Below are 20,537 nucleotides of genomic sequence, written 5' to 3'. Positions count from 1 at the left end.
AACAGTCTTGGGATTCAGCGGTACGAAAGAGTGATCGACTACTAAAAATCAGCAGCACAAAACTTCAAATAGTCGTGCTAAAAGGTAGATTAAAAAGGTCTTGGCACATCAATTTACAAATTCCAAGGTATGCAACTATTGTTGTGAAAGGATAAAAACATTAACAGTCTGTGGATTGCCAGAGGACACAAAACACTGCCAACATCTGAGCTCGCACAATGGTTGGGTCGTACCCATGGCGATTCCCTTAGAGTGGAGATGACCATTTTCTTTTTTTTTTTTTTAATTTTTATTCTTTCTGTTTGTTTGATTTTATTGTTGATTTTTGTTTGTTTGTTTGCCACTAGAGGTAGGTAATTATATTCTCAGACATAAATTTGTGGTTGTATTCAACCATATTTTTTTGTTTTTCTGGAGTAGTATTGGTGTGCTTACAAGACAGAAGTTTAGATGTAGGCTTCTTTGTTTGCAGAGTTGCTCTGTTGGGCCTGTTCAGGGCCGTTTTCAGGATGAGTGATGTCTTCACTTGGCTGAATCATTACTTGGATGCGCTGTTTAAAGAACAACAATAAAGGTGATGGGGTCGAAAAGCTGTTTCTAAGCTTGTTTGGTGTTTTTTTTTTTTTTCTTCAAAGGCAATCCTAAAGGCTTCTGTCTAGGCATTAGAGCTAAAAAGAATAACTCTATTTCCCAAGGCACTGAAAAGGCACTAACCAGTTCTAGCTGTGCCCTGAACATGACAGTAGGAGTTGAAAGATCATGTGTAAAAATGGTAGGTGCCACCAGGCATTAGCAACTGAGCATGTGTAGGGAAAAGAAATGTGAGTCCACATGCCAGGGACACTGAATCAATTCACAGAGTGGTAGGGGTTGGAAAGGAGCTCTGGAGATCATCGAGTTCAGCTCCCCTGCCAGAACAGATTCACCTAGGACAGGTTGCACAGAAGAGCGTCCAGGCAAGTTTTGGATGACTTCGGAGATGAAGACTCCACAACCTCTCTGGGCAGCCTGGTTCAGGCCTCCTGCACCCTCAAAGTAAAGAAGTTCCTCCTTCTGCTTAGATGGCACTTCCTATGTTTAAGTTTGTGCCAGTTACCTCTTGTCCTGCCGCTGTGTTCCACTGAAAAAAGAGTAGTTCCACCCTCCTGATACCCACCCTTTAAGTACTTATAAGCATTGATAAGATTCCCCCTCAGCCTTCTCTTCTGCAGGCTCAAAAGCCTCAAGTCTCTCAGCCTTTCTTCATAAGACAGATGTTTTACTCCCCTAATCACCAGAGAGGCTGCAAGTTTGCAGTGGGCAGCAGAGGCTGAAAGCTGGATCTCAGATGTGATAGCGACCTCCTCAGGGAGCAGAAGGGACTAGAGAGCATTGGCTGCAGCTTCTGGAGTTACTACCTCCAAGAGCCCAACAAATAGAGTAGATTGCACTTAATATAATTTTATTTCTACTCTGTCTTTCCCAGCACTTTTTTGTGTTCCCTGTTCATGATGCTTATCTGCTCAGCTCACATTCATGTCAAGGAGAGCAGTTTTGAGTGCCTAAGCCCATAAGTGGTGTAGGATCCTCCTATTACCTAATGATCATTTATCAATGCTTTCAAAAATAAGACCTTAATCCACAGCAAGATTGAGATGAGGAACTTTTACTGTGGTTTTACACAGCTCTATTTTAGGGCAACAATTCTCCATTTGCACGTGAATGTTTCCACAAGGCCAAGGGAAAGACATTCAAAATGCAGGAGCTGAGAAGAAGTAGAGGTAAAAAAACCAAACAAAACCACACACACAGAGAAAAACACCAGAATTTTTTTGCAGACTCCTTTGAAGCATCACTGAGTCTCTTAAAATTTGCTGAAGACAAATATTTGGATCAAGATCTGAGCAATTCATGAGGCATTACTTGTCAATTCTACTTAAGATCATCTGCCCCTTTGCAAAGATGGCTCTGTCAGCTGGTTTTAGAACATTCCAGAAACTCTGGCAAATTCATTTTGACAGCCTTTGGTTCCCGCAATCACAGAGGACAGGGAAATGTGTTTCAGCCCTTGTGCTGAAGAAGGGTCTGTTGTGCACAGAATGAGATTACTGGCTGGAGAGGAAAAAGTGAGGATGTACCCAGATTAAAAAAAAAAAATAATCTATGAAGTCTGGCAATTGTATGTGATTACTAAACACTGTACAGGTCAAGGACCTCACCAGCAGTTCACATGCCTTTAGCAGCACTTCTTTGAGGACCTTCAAATGAATTTAAGCCATACAATGCCTCTGTCACATGGGAAGTGTCATCTTTTAACAAATGACTAATGAATCAGGGAAAGGCTAAGAGCACAGTGCAATGAGAAAAGGCCTCTAAAGTTCTTCATGAAGTAGCTGTTCACAGAAGTCCCTAACACAAAGATGGAAGGGAAGTGTAGCATAGTCATAAGATCTGCTCCCAAGGTGCTATGGCTGCCTTCTCTCTCAGAGAGAACAAGGCAGGCACTGTAACTAACAACAGGAATAATGGACAACAGGAGCTCACATCACAGAATCAGAATGGCAGGGTTGGGAAGGGACATCTGGGGATCATCCAGTCCAAGCCCCTGGCACCCACAGCAGTTTACCCAGGATCACAGCATCCAGGTGGGTTTGGAATCTCTCCAGAGAAGGAGAATCCACAACCTCTCTGGGCTCCAGGGTTCTGACACCCTCACAGCAAAGAAGTTTATCCTCCTGTTCAGATGGAACCTTCTGGGTTCTGGTTTTTGCCCCTTGACCTTCCCCCTGGTCCCATCCTCTTGCCCCCACCCTTTAAGCTCTTGCTTAGTGCTGAGAAGATTCCCTCTCAAAAATCTTCAATCACATTGCAGGAAGATGCTCTATGTGGTCACTGTGAGCAGACTCACAGAGTGAGTTTGATTTCAATTCCTTAGAGCATCACCTGCCTTGCCAAGACGACAGCCTGCCTTGTGTTAATAGGACACATTTACCTCTTTCGTAAACAGCCACTTTGTTTCTAGGTGTGAGGAGCTGGGATGCAAATTGGAACTGTCATATCACAGAGAAATGGATCACATTTAATGCAGTGAGCTATGTTTTACATAGATGGCACAGACACTGTCTTGTCTTCTCTCTGGTGATTTTTTCATGTTTTTCATCTTGGTGCATAATAACTGGACTGAGTTAAGTGAGGCCACAGCAAATACAGTAGACAGGAAGTGCCCAGCAAGCCTCTATCAGTGTGTACAGGTCTTGCAGGACAAAAGTGTGCAGTCAGTCAGCAGAAAGAGCTAGAGGTAGGTAGGACTTACCTGTTTTAAGGAGCCTTTCAGAGTTAGAAACATATATGCCATATAGCCTGGTATCAGCACCATAGAAGACAAAGCCATGAACCAGCCAACCCCCTGGCCCCATTTAGGGAAAACGTAGCTTCCCATTGTGAGCGGAGTCATTTGGACAGCACTGAAGAGAAACACTCCCTGCAAAACACAGCAGGAAAGAAGGTTTGGATGAGATTTCCAGGGTGTTCTGTGGTCAGGAGTTTTTCTAGGTTGACTTGGACCTCAAGCCTGCCTTCACTTCCAGGCAAGGAGAAATGGGTTCCTTTGGTTCCTGATAATGGTTGCTGGGCACTGGCTTGTAGATGGGGCCTGCAGGTCAGTCTTCATGGTGGAGGTGCAGAAAACAGGCAGGTGTCAGCCCACTGCACTGCCTGATTCCTTGCCACCTAAACCTCTAGTGTGGGGATGTGTAAGTAATGAAACTCTAATTTCTGAAACAGTGAAGCTGTTTGTATCCACTAATGCTCTTATTGGAATAACAGCATCAGTACACCTGTACTGCACTGGTCAGCAACAGACTTGTAGAGGATCTTAATAAGAAATATTCTTTAAAGCCTGGCTCTGCACTGGCCTCTCCAATATCACCACCTACGAATGCCTGGCCCAGAGGCAGATCCTCCAAACAAACTGGTAGTGGAAAATCAGAGCAGTCAGAATGGAACCTGCCATTCAGTTAGCAGTTAACAGATCTTCTCCTAACAAATTCAAAAAACATTTTGAATTTTTTTTCAGTATCAAGAAAGGAGGAGATAGTTTCCCAAGAAGCTTCCTACCAAAATTAATCTTTCAAGGTAGCACTGTATTTTCACATAAACAACCTGCATCTTAGACTATCCAGATATGTTGGTAGGGGGAATCCCCAGGTCGCAGTAGAGTCCTGAGATAACCTGCACATAATCAGAGGGAAGGGGGCTGTTGGGAAAGGAGAGAGTCCTGGGGAATAACACTTGCACACACATGTCTACTGAACCATTGATCAGCAGAGCTTGTGGGTTTCTTTTGTGTTGTTTTCCCAGAGATGGCCTGCAAACAGGCCCAAGGAAGACTCCTAGCCTGGCTTGTTTCCAGTGTCTAAACTAGCCCACACCAGGGAAAGCTGCTAAAATGAAACTGCAAAGAAGGGAGCACATTCTGATCCCAGGTTCAGGCCTTGTGCAGAACATAGTCTCAGAGAGGAGAATGTAGAGAGGAAGAGTCTGTTAGCACATCATCACCACCTCTGAACTTGCATTGGACAACAAATTCTGTGGAAAGCTTTATAAGACAGGAGAAATCAGGTTAAGTTTTACACACAACGTTGGTCACCATCTTGCTGAACCACTAAAATATGCAAAATGCATTTTTTATGCCTTCCTGAACACTTGTTCTCAGAAAATTTAAAACTGCTTTTGTCTGGATAGAGATGACTCAAGGAACCCTCAATATAAACACATTTCTGTGTCCCTCTTTAGTGCTCTGTCTTTGCTTCTTCACAGCTGCCTATGTGGGAATATCAGAGAAGTGTCAGTGAGTGTGAAGCATTGTGTCATGTGTAAGAGTGTCTACTCGATTACAGGTGTTCATGTTCCATCTCAGCTGATGGTACTATGTGTAGTACCTTTACATTTCAAAATATACTTTATGGGAAGCTGGATAAAGTTTGGAATCAGGAAAAGAGTGCACAAAATCCTTGCAAGATTTGCCAGAACAAGTGATAGCAACGTTGTATAAACTGGCTGATACCTGCCAAGAGTCCCACAAGAACAGAACATCAGTTTACAATCCAAGTCTGTTACCAGAACAGTGCCTGTGAAGGAATTCAGTTAACAAAATGTGGGCATTCTTGTCTATATGGGAAATTCAGACTTTAGAGAGATTGCTAAATCTTATCTAAGAATACAAGAAATGGTCAAAACTGGTTTCTTTCATTTTTTCCATCTCTGCCAATCAAACTCTTGACTAGTTACCATTTCCAGAGGGCTAAGACAAATCTGGAAATTGCTCAAGGCTGCTTTTCTTAGGGCACATGCTTCCTCTAATCACACTGCTTTTTGCCTTCTATGGAATTGCTCAAATCCTTAAAAAAGGAGTGATGTCAGACTTAATATGGACCTGTGGTTGTGGAAATGACAAGTTTATAGTACATAGGTCACCTTGTTTACATCCTTTCAATCATAAAATAAAAGTTTGTTCCTTACTGCCACAATGATAGGAGTGAAAAATGACCAGCAGAGTTTCCACCAGATGCAGGGTCTGTATCCCACCATCTCTTGGATGTTGTCATAAAATCTATTAACACCTAAATACAGAAATAAGAAACAGCACAGAAACAAATTGACAAAGTTGAAAGCTCAGTAGTTTTGAGTCACTATCATGCACAGTAAGGTATATTTGGGAGGTATGTGTGAGGTAGTTGGAAGTTCTGTACAAACCCCAACATAACTTTTCACCTATCTGAATGGGAAGGAAATATTGCATGTGCAGAAGCACCAAGATTTGTTTGTTCTTATTCTTCCACATCCTAGTTAATTAGTTAGTGACCACCAAATGTATTCCCAGGCAAAGGGTGAGGAAATCTGTGCATCTAAAGGTCAGATGTAACAAATGCCCTTGGTTAATTTCAGCATGATGTGTGTTTGGAATGGAAGTTTTCAAATGATATTTTACAAATTAAATAAAAAACCCCACAACCCCATCTTAGATTAAGCAGCTTCACTCTGTGTGGATATATGCAAACCATGTACAGAGAGAACTGCCTATGAAATCTAAGAGTAGCCCATCCACTGCTGTTGTTACCCACCAGCACTCCATCAGCTAAAAGGTATGGTTATCATGCTATTTATAACTTGGATTTCTTCATTGTTTAGCTGGTGTGTTTTTCCATTGGCATTTGCTGGATCCGTATGCAGTATCTGTCCTCTAGAAAATGCTGTTTCACCCTCTTGAGCCCATGAAAAGCTAGCAAAAGATTTCTGTATCTAGCCTGAAATCAATGTAGTAATATAAGCTGAAGCACCTCAGTAATCATGGGAGCAGGTCCTTGGAGTAGCCATCACAGAACTAAGGTCAAATTATGTGGCAAGAATTACGATGCATATTCTGGCAAGAATACTCTGGCAAGAAATACTGTGGCAAGAATACGATGCATATTCATCAGAGTCTGTCAGTCCAGACTTCTGGATGGTTTAGGGCAGTTAGGCAAGACACAGCTGACCAAGAAGCCTGGCTTTCACTACAAGATCCTAGCCATCTCCGGAAACATTACAAGTCCAAAGCGTGTAAGCCATTATGTTTAAAGCAGCAGCAACTGTGAAGATCCAGACTTCCCAAAGAATTGGGAAAGGAAAAAAAGAAAAAACAAAAAAGAGGGAAAAGTAACCTATGTAATACTCCTGAAATACTCAGCATCTAGTGACTTCCAGGTTTAAAGAGGCAGAAGCACTTGGCACGAGTCAACTTTGGGCCCTCTGTGGAATTCTATGCCAATTTCAGTTCCACCCTCAGCATGTGTACACCCAAAAGAACAAACCAGTAAGTGAAGTATCTTTATGATGTGCAAAACTTATGGGGAAAAAAAAAATGCATTACTTACCATAGCACCAGGATATTGAGATGCACTCAAAGAAGACAAGGAACAAGAGACTCATTCCACTGGCAGAGTAGTAGTCAAACAGCTTAAACACATAGATTCCACCCTAAAATACATAAGACAGAAGTGTTAAAATAAATAGTAAGGACTCCAATGTTAAGATAGATTAAAATGTAAGCTACAAACTAACAGTGGCAAATAGGTTAGGGACATCTTAAAAGTGAAGTAATTAAAGTTAAGAGGTTGAAGTCTTACAATGCTTGAGGTCAACACTGACAAAAACGAGACTACTGCTAGAATTCAATTAAGTGGTTTAATTTTCCTGATTTCTTCTTTGTTCAATAATTCAATCATTTCCCTCAAACAGTTTGCAATCTAGTAGATCACAGGGAGCAGCGGAGAACATTCCCTAGCTACCTGTTCATGGACTGCAAGATAGGCTGCAGAGATGTGTATTTTTTGTCACCTGAACCATGAAGTGGGACACGTTTTACAATGTAAGTTAATGATCTAGTTGCAGATGTCCCTGCAGGGGGTTGGACTAAATGAGCTTGAAAGGTTCCTTCCAACCCAAACCGTTTTGTGATCCTATGATAATGTCTGCTGCCCAAAGGCTCTAGATTGCCTTGATAATAGATCCCTGCCACTTTGATGGTTTGCAATGATTCCTGCTTGGAGCAGGGGAATGGAGAAATAAAACAGATGCTCTTTGCAAGACTCAAGGTCACACATTTCTGCTGAACATACCTGAGTAATATTGGACAGCCCTATCAGATAGGAAACAATGCATACAACAGCAATGAAGAGTTCTCTTCGATTGCGTAGTAACTTGGGAAATTCATCCACCAAAGCTGTTATGAATCCTTCCACAGTGCAGAACTGCAAGGCAAGTCAGAAACAAAAGTACAGCACAATGCACTACAGCAGCAGGATTACATGCAGGGGAGGAGTGTTCAACAGTACCCATCACTGGCCTAAGGCTACATATCTGTTAAATGATAAGTGAAAATTCACTTGACTTCAGTGGAAGCAGTGCTGCTGAATATCCTTCTTTCTCTCTAAAAGGATATGTGCAAAAAGACTTCCAGCTAGAAAAAAAAAAAAAAAACACTCAAAATTCCAACTGTGAACTCTAGCATGAGCTTCATGACCATAAAGTGCTTGTTTTTGTGATAGGTGATACACCTACATCCGAAGGCTTTCACCCCAAGATCCTTCAAAAACTTGCACTTCTGCCTTCTGCGATCTACTCACACAAAAGCCAATAGGCATAAAAAGTCTAATCAGAGTAGTGCTTTGGGGTGAAAGTTAAAGGCACAAGATTGATTCTCATATGTAATAAATCCAGTGCTTTTGGTATCCCCAGAAAACTACTTGTGCTGAATCTGTGGTCCTCAAATGGAAAGCACGGCCACACTTCAGTATTTTTTTTCTGTGTGTGTATACTCAAAATCAATGCCATCATTAAAATGGCTGAAATTATGAAAAACAGAATGTATGTGAAATTGTAGTAATTTCCAGCAGTGCAACCAGAATTGAACCAATAGCTACAGTTCCTATAAATTATAGTGTATGAAATGTTTCACTGACAGACAGCAAATGAAGAAAGCATGACAGCCTGGAGATATATATTCTTTTAAATAATATTAGACTACCTTCCTCAGCTGTTAGTTGCCTAGAGACAAGTTCTTTCAAGAACATTTTTGACCCAATTAATTTCACAGTAGCTTCCCCCCCAGACTGAGCAATAGGTTTTAATGTCAAGCCTGAAGCTTACTGAAAAACAAAATGATAAATCCCGTGAACTTTCAGCTTCCTTTCATGTTGCAGGATAAAAAGCACTCTTGGTCTTTCTGTATTTTAGTTCACAGGCTGAAGTCAACTTGGATTTATAGAAAATGATGGATATTCTCTACTGGAAGGCTAGTACAGTACTAAGCCAGTAATTCTCACCTTCCTTGAGGTGCCATGAAGCTTGTAAGGTGCTGGTTTGACAACTGCAACTGGCTGCAAGGAGAGCAACACATCTGCCTGTGACTGGTCACACAGAAATGACCAAAACATTTCAGCAGGCAGAAGGGACTTGATCAAATCCTCAAAGCATGCTTTGCAAAATGAGACAGTTGCTTTCTTTACTGTTTACAAGGGAGTTGTTATCTGTATTGACATTAGTAATTAAGGAATGCTTTTGTTCAACACAGTACTTTCCAGTGTGTAAAGAGATTTTTCTGGTTCTATGTGCTGGTTTGCTCATTTTGCAATAAACATTTATGTAATGATTGCAAGACCTCATTATTTGGTCTAGCCAGTAACTCTGCAGAATACCTTATTTGGATGTGCAAAACTTCTAGCTTGTGCCTTCCCATTCATTTCCAGTTGTCAAACACCATCTATACCTCTGAAGTAAGGCCTGAAAAAATAAAGTCTTGATCCTCACTGCTGGGAAGCGACTTCAGAGCAAGGTAAGATGTGGAATGTCCTCAGTAAAGACCCTCTTACCTCCTGAATTTGCTTCTGACATTTCTATGCTTAAAATGAAATGTGTGCTGCATGGTTTTGCTCCATGTGGTGGCCTCTGAGGGTGCCTATCAGAAATATTTGTGGCATCTTGTAAAGCATTTCCCAGTGTCTCCTACACTGATGAAGATTACACAGGTATTTTTATCAGTTTTTCACTCTTCCAGACTCCTTGAACCCCTTGAAGGTCTTTCCTTACCTACTCCTGTTATTTGTCAGATTATTGCAAACAACTGTTTGGCACCACTTACAGCTGGTAGTGCAGAATGCATGCAGAGAGAGGGGCTGCAAAAAAAATTAGTCTTTGTTGTGGATTTTTACACCAGTTTTACCTGACTGTCAATCCCAAGCATAAGCAACATGGAGAAGAACAGTATTGCCCACAAAGGAGAAATTGGTAGTTGTGTCACTGCTTCTGGATAAGCTAGAAATGCCAGTCCAGGGCCTGGGAGGAGGAACAGGAGAGAAAATGTCAATGTGGTAGACTGAGTGTTGTGATTATTTGCTCCTGTTGATGGTTTTAGGTTTATTTGGATAAGTTATCCACAGATGCAGCATCTGACCAGGGGTTTCAGCTTCATCAGTGCTCACTGACCAAGAAGTTAGTGCAGGTATCTTGCTTTCAAAATGAACCAACCAAAACAAAAATAAAAACCAAACCCCCAAACCAACCCAATCAAGCACCCCTGAGGGTGGTGAGACACTGGAACAGGTTGCCCAGGGAGGTGGTTGGGGCCCCATCCCTGGAAGTTTTTACGGCCAGGCTAGATGTGGCTCTGGGCAACCTGATCTAGTGTGAGGTGTCCCTGCCCATGGCAGGGGTGTTGGAATTGGATGATCCCAGAGGTCCCCTCCAATCCTGACAATTCTATGATTCTAAACTACTGGATGCAGCTCAGAAGCTGCTCCTGAGAGACACCTTTGCACAGCAAAGACAGGGAATGTTATCCTTGGCTGGGACTGCATCTTCAGGCTGATCAGCTCTATCTCCCTCTTAAGTAGTTACTGACAGCTGTAATCATCTGTTTTGAACCAGGCAGTTCAGAAGAGAACTAAAGACAGCTCAAAAATGGAGAAACAACTTTCCAGCTTTTATGGCATTCCCATTTTCTATTCTGTTTAATTAGTTATCTTAAAATACACATTTTACTAAACTGTGTAGCTGTGAAAGGGAAACCTTTTTCATGGATATTCATGCTAACTGCTGACGTGGGGCATAGTGTTGGAAGGAGAATACAAATTTCTATTCAACAAGAAGGAGCTCTTTTTTGTTGTCATAGCATAGCTGCAAGGCAGCTGTCAGATTCCAAGGGAAACCTGGAGCAAACCAAATAATCACAGAAATAAAATGAGTGTGCCCTTACTTAAGGGAGTTATCTGACTTTTCAGATGTCATTAAAACCAGTCTGTCTGTGACAACTGGATGGACCTATCTAGCTTTGAAATCAGTGAAGAACAGATTGGGAGTGGACACCTGAACTGTCAAAGGAAGTGCAAAGCAGATTTGGAAATAATTATTTGCTAGCAGAAGCAGCTGTAATTGGAATGCCTTCCAAATGGCAGTAGTAAAAGCAAAATAAACTTAAGATAAATATATTCATAATTTTCCTTTGTTACACCTACATGCAGCTCTGGGTTTTAATAATATTATTTGGTTTACAAAGATGAATGGAAGGTCACAAAAAACATCTCTCCTGGTGCTAAAGGAAAGCATCAGCTTCTGAGCTTGCTAGAAGAAAGAGAAACCTTAATTAAAAGATCAGATTTATAAATATTCTTTGCTATTAGTGCCCAGAAGTCTATTATCTTAGGTGCCTTAAAGGGTATTTAGGAGCTTAATATGATATAAAAATACTGTTCTGTTTGCAGGTGCAGTCTTGATATAGTTATACCTGTATCAAAAAGAAGGTTATTTCACACACCACTGACTTTCCTGAGCAGTTTTTTACAACAGTGTATGCCACCATAATTCTTTTACTAATTTCTTTGCAGGTATAGTTTGTTGAAGATTATTTTCAGGGTTTAAATTCTCTACTTTTCCAACTAAGAAAATATTTCATCAGTGGAATATGCTTGCTAGTATTGTAAGAAGTGTTTTGTCCACCAGTGACTTCCAACCAAGCTTTCAGTTATCAGATCTCTCCCTGTGGCCAGAACTGCTAAATGAGGATCTGGTACACCAGCTGGGTCAGGGCAACCATCTGCTCTGCTACTTCAAGCTTTTTCATCTGGAAGAAAGACAAGGAACTGCAAAGAACAGCAGAATCCTTCCATGGACAGCTTACTGCCCTAAGTAAGATGACTTTCATACTAAATGGTCCCATAAAACTGGTAGGTCTGAACAGGTGAGAAACGGATCTGCCTCAAAGGGCTTAACCTCAAGAAGCAGCAAAAGGAATTAAAAAACTTAACTGAATTTAAGAATACAGCCTCCAAAACCATAATGACCATCACTCCTCCTTTCAGTTTGCTTTGGAGAATTTCAGTAGTAAAATGCCATAATCTGATGTCACAGTAAGCACTGAAGCAGCAAGCTGTGCTGCCAGCTCTTGTAAACACGTTCCCAGTAAGCAGCACTCATTAGTATTCATTGCGTCAGCCCCACATGAGTCTCTGCCTGACCACTCTCCACACCAAAGGTTTGAGAGCATTAGGCAGGCAGGCAGTCTGTTTGACATGAAATGGTTTTGCTGGTGCTGCCTTGAGAGGTTTGAAACCATGCTCCCCCTTCTGCAGTCAGTAAAGGCGACTGAAATGACAGGGAGCTGAGGAACGCTTTGAGGAAGGGATTCTGAACAATCACATGAAGCAGTTGGTCCAGCATACAAACAGAAAATAACTGATGCCACCAAACAGCTTAGAGAAAAATATATTGGATACCTGATGCTGCAACATCTGCAATAGGCCTCTTTGTGACATTAGCCATGAATCCAACAATGGAGAAGATGACAAAGCCAGCAAACATGCTTGTGCATGAGTTTATGCAGCACACTATGATGGAGTCCCTGAAATAAAGGTAAGGTGCTTTAAGCAGTAGGTAAAGCAATGATACTGTTCATCAGTATATTACCCCTTTCTCCTGTCAAAATATGTCATGATTCAGGATTTCACAGTGGGTTCCATTTCAGGCTGAACACAAGCCACACTGTCTCTCCCATTACTGTAAATGCAGTTACACATCTTACTTCCAGCTACATCTAACATCTACAGATCCAACACCACACCTCAGTCCAATGATACAGCACACAGAAAGACAGAATCCAGTTCCAGCAGAGACAGGAAAGTGCCACTGTTAGACATGCAGTCATCTGCTTACCTGTAAACATTATTGTGGAAAGGGTTGTAACTTCCAAGGGCAATCAGTGAACCAAGACCCAAACCATAGGAGAAGAAAATCTGTGTGGCAGCATCCAGCCAAACCTGATTGCAGGAAATAATTTTTAAAAAAATCTGTTTCTGCACTTGAGGAGCAGGTCATAGGTCTGAAAGGTGAACAGTTAGCAGTGAAACTTCTGTTTACAAGGATTGAATATTTACCTCAGAGTCTGAAAGCTTACTGAAGTTGGGAGTTATATAGAATAAAATGCCTTCCTTTGCTCCAGGCAGTGTTACACCACGGAAGAACAAGATAAGCAGCATAACATAGGGATAAGTAGCAGAGAAATATACCACCTGATGTGAAGAAACAAGACATGGTAAGTGTGGAAGGAAGAATGATCTGTCCTTGTTAACACTTCAGAAAATATTTGCTTCCTAAAAATACTACAGTAGCAACAGAGGCTGGCTTTTAAAACTGAAGGATTTAGCAATGGAAAAGCCTGGTGTGGAAAGGGGAATGCCCACTGCAGCATTCCCTAATGTTGTGTCTACAAGGCAGGTGACTGTTGCTGATCTTCCTGAAGGTGGAAGATGGTGAACTAGGACATTTTTGCACAAGGGGCTCAAGGTTTTATTTATTTAATTTTTTAAATATTCAACCAAGGGAGCTCTCCAAAAGCACAAGGTTCTTGGCACCAGTACCCTGCTTCTAGAACAACTGTTCTTGTATTTTCCACACTCTCTCCTCACCTATGTTATGATATACAGGGTCCTATTCTCTTGCCTTTTCAAAAGCCCCATAAAAAAGACACTATGACGTCAGACTCCAAAGCAACAAAGTGAGTCCTATTTTTTCCACCTTCTTTGAAGACAGGAGAAATAAAATGGTTTGGACTGAGCTTAACTAGTCTATGTTCAACAGGCAGCTTGAAGTGGGTCACATTTACAACCATCTTGTCACAAGTTAGTTCGTTCTTTCAGTGTGAAAAAAAATCCCAGTCCTCTACACCAGACCTGAGGTCTTATTGCTCAAGCCTTCAGCTGCCACCAAGCCTCATGGTTATGGCTTTTTATTTCCCTACAATTTCTTCCTGTCATTTTGAGGAGAGGGCAAGGTGTATGCCCATGTCAGATGCTGTTGCCCTTTCATTCCTGAAGAAAGGTTTGTCAATAATATAATTTCCTTTAATTCATTACTTTAATTCTATTTTGCACTCAGAAACCAGCCAGACTCCAAGAAGCACAGCGTGCAAGCATGCCTGTGGCAGGAACCACCTACAGCTCTCATTTGGCACAAGGAAAGGAGGGAGCAGCTCTTACATGCAACTCAGCTTCAACTGTATTGCATGTTAGAGACACTCAACTTACAGGACTAAGTCCAGCAAGAGCTGTGCAATAAAAGCAGGCTTCTCTCTGAAGCCAGAACAGTGCATCCTCACTCTACTGCTGTCTGAACTAGCTAGAATATTCATCTTGGGAACAGCAGACACATTTTTAGGCAATTTTATACTTGGCAAAGCCAAGAAGTCTGTAAGTGAGCCTACATCTAAGCCTGTGGTCAGAACTAGTTAGAGTGGAGCCAGCTCTTTCAAAGAACATGGTGCTGTGTCCATTCAAGGTAGAAATTAAACACATCACAGAGCTATTCCACAAACCTGTCCACCGTGCCTCTTACCTGAAGAATTTTCTGAGCATTTGAGTAAAATAGGCATTTTTTAATTGAAAGGTATTTACAGTACTTTTTAATCTTACCTTTCCAGTCCAGCCTACCCCCTTCCAGATACAAAAATACACCAGAATCCAGGCAATTGCTAGAGTAATTGCTAGTGGCCATCGGATTTGCCCTGGTTTTTCCAAGCCATCAGTCATTTGGTGCATGTTGCGTCTGGAATAAGCCAACAGAATGGTGCATTTGACAACTGGTTCAGAAGGTGGTGTATGAATGCAAACAAGCTGATCCTTGCATATGCACAGGAATGATACAGAGAAAAATGAGCAGCTTACTCCCAGAACTCAACCACAGCACTTGTCATGTTGGTGGTGTTTGCTAAGGTATAGTTGGAGAAGCAGCGGTCAGTATTCCATGGGTTCTCACAGTGTTTCCAAGGAAGAGTCTAGGTATAAAAAGGAGAGAGAGAGACACACCTAAACAATCAAACACTTCTAATTACCTCAGGTACCTCTTTACTTGAAATGACAGCTGAGTGGAAAATAATAAATTCTGAGTTCTGCAGCGCACTTATCTCCCCGGGGTGCACATCTGCCATGCAAGTGATTTAACTTCCTATCAGTTGTGTGAATCAGATGTGAAAATATTTCCCCCTTTCTTTACCATATCAGCCCAAATGCTTTGGAGTCTGATACACCTCTCTGCTTGTGAGAGTATATTGAGCATGCCACAAGAAAAAAGTCCAGTAGAAAGGACCTCCTGGAGGTCCTGTTACCTCTTGTTGCACTAGAGGTAATAAAGGTGTGATGGTTATGGATCAGAGATTTACATTTTCCCCTCAGGTGAGGGGACAGTAAGAAAAAAAATCCATACACTTTCTATTTTCTACGTGTGTCTGTTACATTAAGTATCTTTCAGAAGCTCTGAGAAGCAGAACCTCTTTCCACAGGATGTCTATTAGAATGAACCTCATTTAGATACAACTTAGATAGTCTTCTGATGGCCGATTTTGGAAACTCTCCACACAGGAAATCTTTCAGGGGTACTTCACATTTTAAATACCAGGATAAGAAGCTTCAAGGGAATTAGAAGTCAATATTCATCTAATATGGGCCTGTGCACCACTTCCAGACTATGACTGACCTTTCACATCAATAACAAATCTAAGGATAAAAAAAAAAAAAAAAAAGGAATTATCCTGTCACCCCCAGACAGTAATTAATGCTTATTTGGTCAAGGGACAAGTCCTTAAAGCTGAGAATAAGTAAGGAAGAAGAGACAACAACTGAACAATAATATATTAATTATTGAGCCTTATGTAAGAACACTTCCTCAGACAGACAAAATCCACAAATCAGACAAGACCCTGTCAGCCTATGAGTCATTCTTGAGGGGGGAAAAAAAGGGCAGCTAAAAATAAAGTTGAAAGGAAAGAAAACAAAGTGAAAATAACAGCAATGAATGGATGTTCAGAGCTAATCAAATCACACATCTTCCGTTCCACGAGGGTTTCTTAAATAAACCCCCTCCACAATCAAACCACGTTGCAGTGAAACTAATTCCCAGAGAACTAACATCTCTGTGGCTCTTATTGAAGAAAAAACCCAAACCAGTAGTGATACACTAGAATTTTTCTCAGGGGAATGGCTGGCCTGTAGGCTCAAAGGCAAAAGGGTTCTAGGATTTGCTGTAGCATTGCCAGGACAAGGAGTCAAAAGCCTGAGTATGACCTGCAGCTGCCTGGCAGGTGAGCAGAGAAGCAGCAGGCATGCTTGTGATTAAAGGGCAGAGACAGGTAATAGGGTAAGTTAAAAGCATACAGATGGAGGAGGTGTGGCTCTGATGGTTAAGATGAGGAAATTTAAACAAATTGGTAAGAAAGAGAAGCCTGTGGCTCCAAAATAATCTATTATTAGGTTATCTACTATTCTTAGAATGGAGTATTTTCCTCACAGTTTCCTATTCCACATTGCTTGTGGGGAAAAAAAAAAAAAAGAAGGAGGGATTTTTACAAAATAGTGTTCCTTTAGTAAGAAATGGCTTACCCTGATTTCTCTGCATTTTGTTTCAACCTTCCACCTTTATAGTGAGACAGATTAATCAGTGACCTATCATAAAATGTTAGAGGTTGGAAAGTACCTCTAGAGACATCAAGTCCGACCCCGCTGCTGAAGCAGCATCACCTAGGGTAGTCCACACAGGAATGCATCCAGGTGGGCCTTGAAAGTCTCCAGGGAAGGAGACTCCACAACCCCCCTGGGCAACCTATTCCAGAGCTCCATCGCCCTCATTGCAAAGTTTCTCCTCATATTGATGTGAAACCTCCTGTGTTCAAGTTTGTATCCATTGTTACTGTGCACCACCCAAAAGAGCCTGGCCCCCTCCACTTGACACCCACCCCTCAGATATTGATAGACATTGATCAGATCCCTCTCAGTCTTCTCTTCTCCAGACTAAACAGCCCCAGGGCTCTCAGTCTCTCTTCCCAGGGGAGATGCTCAAGTCCTCTAATCATCCTCATGGCTCTCCATTGGACTCTCTCTAGCAGATCCCTGTCTCTCTTGACCTAGGGAGCCCAAAACTGGACACCATGTTCCAGGTGTGCTCCCACCTTCCTTTACATTCAGCCATTCCTTTTACAATGAGACAGAGTAATCAGTGATCTATAATAGCACATTGCTTTACATTCAAACAAGTCCACATGCACACTTACAGTGGTAAAGGAATTATACAGGTAGTATATGGCCCAGGAAATAATCACAATGTAGTAAATATTTAGCCAAAAGGAAAGGACTGCAGCAGCTAATCCCACACCTGTAAAGAAAGCAAAAAGAAACAAAAAGGGAAACTTTCAGTAATGTTTGCACCAGTGTCAGTTGAAGAGCTGCTGTTCAAAGGGACAAATATAACATAGGGGCCAGAAACCCTGTACTGAATTTTGTAGAAGCCGAGGTCAAGTTTTCAAACTACCATTATAAAATGGTGACTAAATTGAGTGACAGTTCAGTCATCTAGAAATGTAAGTATTGTCTGGTACTCTGTGTGCTGCAGTAAGCAGTCCCACTTGCAACTGCTGCTGCTGCTGCTGCTGAGGTTTTACAGGCAGTTCTTACTTTCAGCAAGAAGAGCTAAATCAGCTTGTTCTCCAAAAGAGCAGTGCCACAGCAGCTTCTGGCAGATGTTGAGCACCAGACCAGCTATCCACTGAGTACACTGGGCTAAATGCTTGAGAGTTAGTATAATGCTATTATGTCATTTCAGATTAAAGAACTCTCCAGAGGTGCCAGGATGAGAATACCTTGCCTTTTACCTCAGGGGCACTAGAAAACAATCAGGCTGATGGCAGTTGCCACATGACACCAAACAGGACCAAGTGTTCAGAACAATCTGCACAATGCAAAGCACTGTGCCTCCTATCAACATCAGTAACTCCAAACTTAAAATACTTACCTGTGAGAAATGTTTTCATCTCTGGGTTTTCACAAAGACAAATTTTCCTAGAATAAAATCTACTCTGAACAAACTTTTAGCTCACCCTATACTGTCAATCCTACTGTGTGCAGTAATTTATAACTCTGAGTATAACTCACTCCTCTTCTAGAACTGGAGTCAGATCAGGACTTTTTGAGTTTCAAAGAGCATGAAAAGCACAGCTTGTGAGGATTGTGTGTGCAGAATCTAGACCAAAACCTTGAGACTAGGATCATTAAGATTGGAAAAACCCTCTAAGATCAAATCCAGAACCTCAAACTAGTTAAAAATCTAAGTGTGGAGTGAGCCTGTCTTAAGCAATTCACTATGAGAACATCAACTTTGAAGTGTCTGGCCTTTGAATTTCAACAGGAGATACAAACCTCCTCAACTAGAAACAGTATTTACCAGATTGCTGTGAACAGAGTTCCATACCTGCTCAAGGCAAATACTGCTAGGTTTAAAACACTATTTTCCAACAGCCTTTATATGTTCATAACAAAACCCCCAAACATTTCTGAAGTTCAGAAGTGAATTTGTTGAGATTCTAATGCCTAAATCTTGCTACTTTTAATGGGGAATGTGTGCTTCAAAATTGTTGTTTCCCTCTCAGAAAGTTAGGAAAATCATGATTTGGGTAAAAATATGAAGGCATAAAGAAACATTCTTGCCTGTTATTTTGTGCAACTTGGAAACCACTGGAAAGCAATCCAACTGTATACTGTACCTTTGAACATTGGGGCAAGTTTCCACACTCCAAGGCCACCTATAGATGTGTACTGACCAAGGGAACACTCCAGAAGAAAGAGTGGCACGCCAGCAAAAATTAAAGTAAGGAAATAGGGAATGAGGAACGCACCTAAAAAGAGACAAGAAAAAGTCTAAGTGGTGAGAGACACTACTGAGCTGCCACTGTTCCCATTCCTATTATACATGAAAAGACACTTTTTTTTTTTTTTGCCTCTTAAGCACAACTTTAAAAAGAAAGCACAAGTACACTTCAGAACCAGTATCTCAAGGTGTGAGGGAGGAAAAATATATCTCCTCATCATTTAAATATTTTCCATTGAAGTAAAAAGCTAAAATCCAAAAGACTCTGCATTTTGTTGCCTTCATCTATCAGAGGAGCATGCAGATAGCATAAAGGCTTTAAACCAGAACTGGCTGCTCTCCAGATGAAGTTAGCCTTTCATGTTAAGCTCAGAGGCAGCATTACAAGCCGTATGCAATCCTCTCAAAAACTCAAACCAAAAGAGAGAGCTCTGGAGGGTTGAAGGGCAACGTGCTTTAGTTCTGCTCTAATTCCTTATGGTCATTTAAGAGCACCTGCCAACTAGAAGTCGGAATAAACTCCAGAGCAGCCCACAATGCTGAGCACTACATCTAAAATGGCACTGACCCTCCAGGACAAAGGTAAAGCAAACAAAAAACCCCAAACAACACCACTACCACCACCACAAACAAAAAACCCCAAACAACGTCCCCTCCCCCAAAACCCAAAAAAACAAACTCCAAACCACACCTACAGAGGTGAAGCAGCTGTCAAAGCCAATTTCTGCTTTACTGGTACTTTTTATGGTGTGTTCCAATACACTAATACATCAGAGGTAGTAAGAATGGAGCAGCAAACATACCTCCACCATTCTTGCCACAAAGGTATGGAAATCGCCACACGTTCCCTAAGCCAATGGCATAACCTACACAGGACATAAGAAAGTCAAATTTTCCTTTCCAAGTGTCTCGGTCTGGCAGGTCCGTCTTCTTCTTCTGCACTTTTACTACCAAGGTTTTAGGCTTGTCATTGGTGATGGAGGCATCCACCTCGGTGGAGATCTGTCCGTCCGCCACTTTGGTGCCGTTGGTGGCCATGTCTCTGGGCTTGGCTGGAGAGGCTCTGGCAGCAGCCGGGCGGGAGACCTCAGCACCAGTCCACGTGGACAGCAGCTTTGCGGCTGGTGGTCACCCAGCTGGGGAGGCTCAGCTTCAGCACAGAAACACAGCACCCCCAAAACCCCAGGCCCCCAGTGCCAGAACACAGCGTGAGCTAGTCCACAAGTCGGTACCAGCTTCTGGATCAACCTGCAAAAGACAGGATTACGATTCAGCTTTGCTTCAGCAGCACTGAGAGTCGTAGAATCATCAAATCGCTTTGGTTGGAAGAAACCTTTAAGATCACCATTAACCCAGCACTGCCAAGTCACCACTCAAGCAGGTCCCTCAGCACCACATCTACATGGCTTTTAAATCCCTCCAGGGATAGGGACAGCACCACTGCCCTGGGCACCCTGTCCCAGGGCTCAGCCACCATGTCAGTGAAGGAATTTTTCTTGATGTCCAACCTAAACCTCCCCTGGCACAGCTCAAGACCATTTCCATTTGTCCTGGTGCCTGATACTTGGGAGAAGAGAGTGACCCTCACCTCACTCCAACCTCCTTTCAAGGAGTTGTAGAGAGCAAAAAGGTCTTCCTCAGCCTCCTTTCCTCCAGACTAAACAACCCCAGGTCCCTCAGCTGCTCATTGTAAGATGTGCCCAAGACTTTTCTCCAGCTTTATTGTCCTTCTTTGGTGACACACAGAATGGCCAGAGACTTCACCACTGAAAGAGCTTTGCAGCTCAGGTATCTCAAAGAGCTTGGCTCTGCCCTTTGGATTTTTTATTAGTGACTCTGTA

At 42.0% G+C, this 20,537-nt stretch overlaps 1 protein-coding gene across 1 annotated transcript; it reads right to left on the bottom strand.

The window, feature by feature from the left end:
• Positions 1–446: 446 nt before the first annotated feature.
• On the bottom strand, positions 447–19,734 carry SLC6A1 (solute carrier family 6 member 1). Its single transcript, XM_054387167.1, has 14 exons — positions 19,500–19,734; positions 18,593–18,724; positions 17,108–17,208; positions 14,730–14,839; positions 14,478–14,610; positions 12,945–13,079; positions 12,724–12,827; positions 12,288–12,412; positions 9,740–9,852; positions 7,638–7,769; positions 6,894–6,996; positions 5,500–5,600; positions 3,293–3,460; positions 447–551 (listed from the first exon to the last, which is right to left on the bottom strand). The coding sequence occupies exons 1-14, from the start codon at positions 19,732–19,734 to the stop codon at positions 447–449; spliced, it is 1,797 nt and encodes a 598-aa protein (XP_054243142.1).
• Between the last annotated feature and the right edge of the window lie 803 nt (positions 19,735–20,537).

This window comes from Indicator indicator, chromosome 15 (genome assembly GCF_027791375.1).
Source record: "Indicator indicator isolate 239-I01 chromosome 15, UM_Iind_1.1, whole genome shotgun sequence".
In the NCBI taxonomy this organism is placed as follows: domain Eukaryota; kingdom Metazoa; phylum Chordata; class Aves; order Piciformes; family Indicatoridae; genus Indicator; species Indicator indicator.
This window is presented reverse-complemented; position numbering and strand designations above follow the sequence as displayed.

Excerpts from the sequence above, each read along its gene's own strand:
- SLC6A1 (XM_054387167.1), bottom strand. The coding sequence starts at position 19,734 with ATGGCCACCAACGGCACCAAAGTGGCGGACGGACAGATCTCCACCGAG. Across the intron at positions 7,770-9,739 it reads TGCTTGGGATTGACAGTCAG|TTCTGCACTGTGGAAGGATT; the intron begins GTAAAACTGGTG and ends CTTGCCTTGCAG. Across the intron at positions 6,997-7,637 it reads GGCTGTCCAATATTACTCAG|GGTGGAATCTATGTGTTTAA; the intron begins GTATGTTCAGCA and ends TATGTATTTTAG.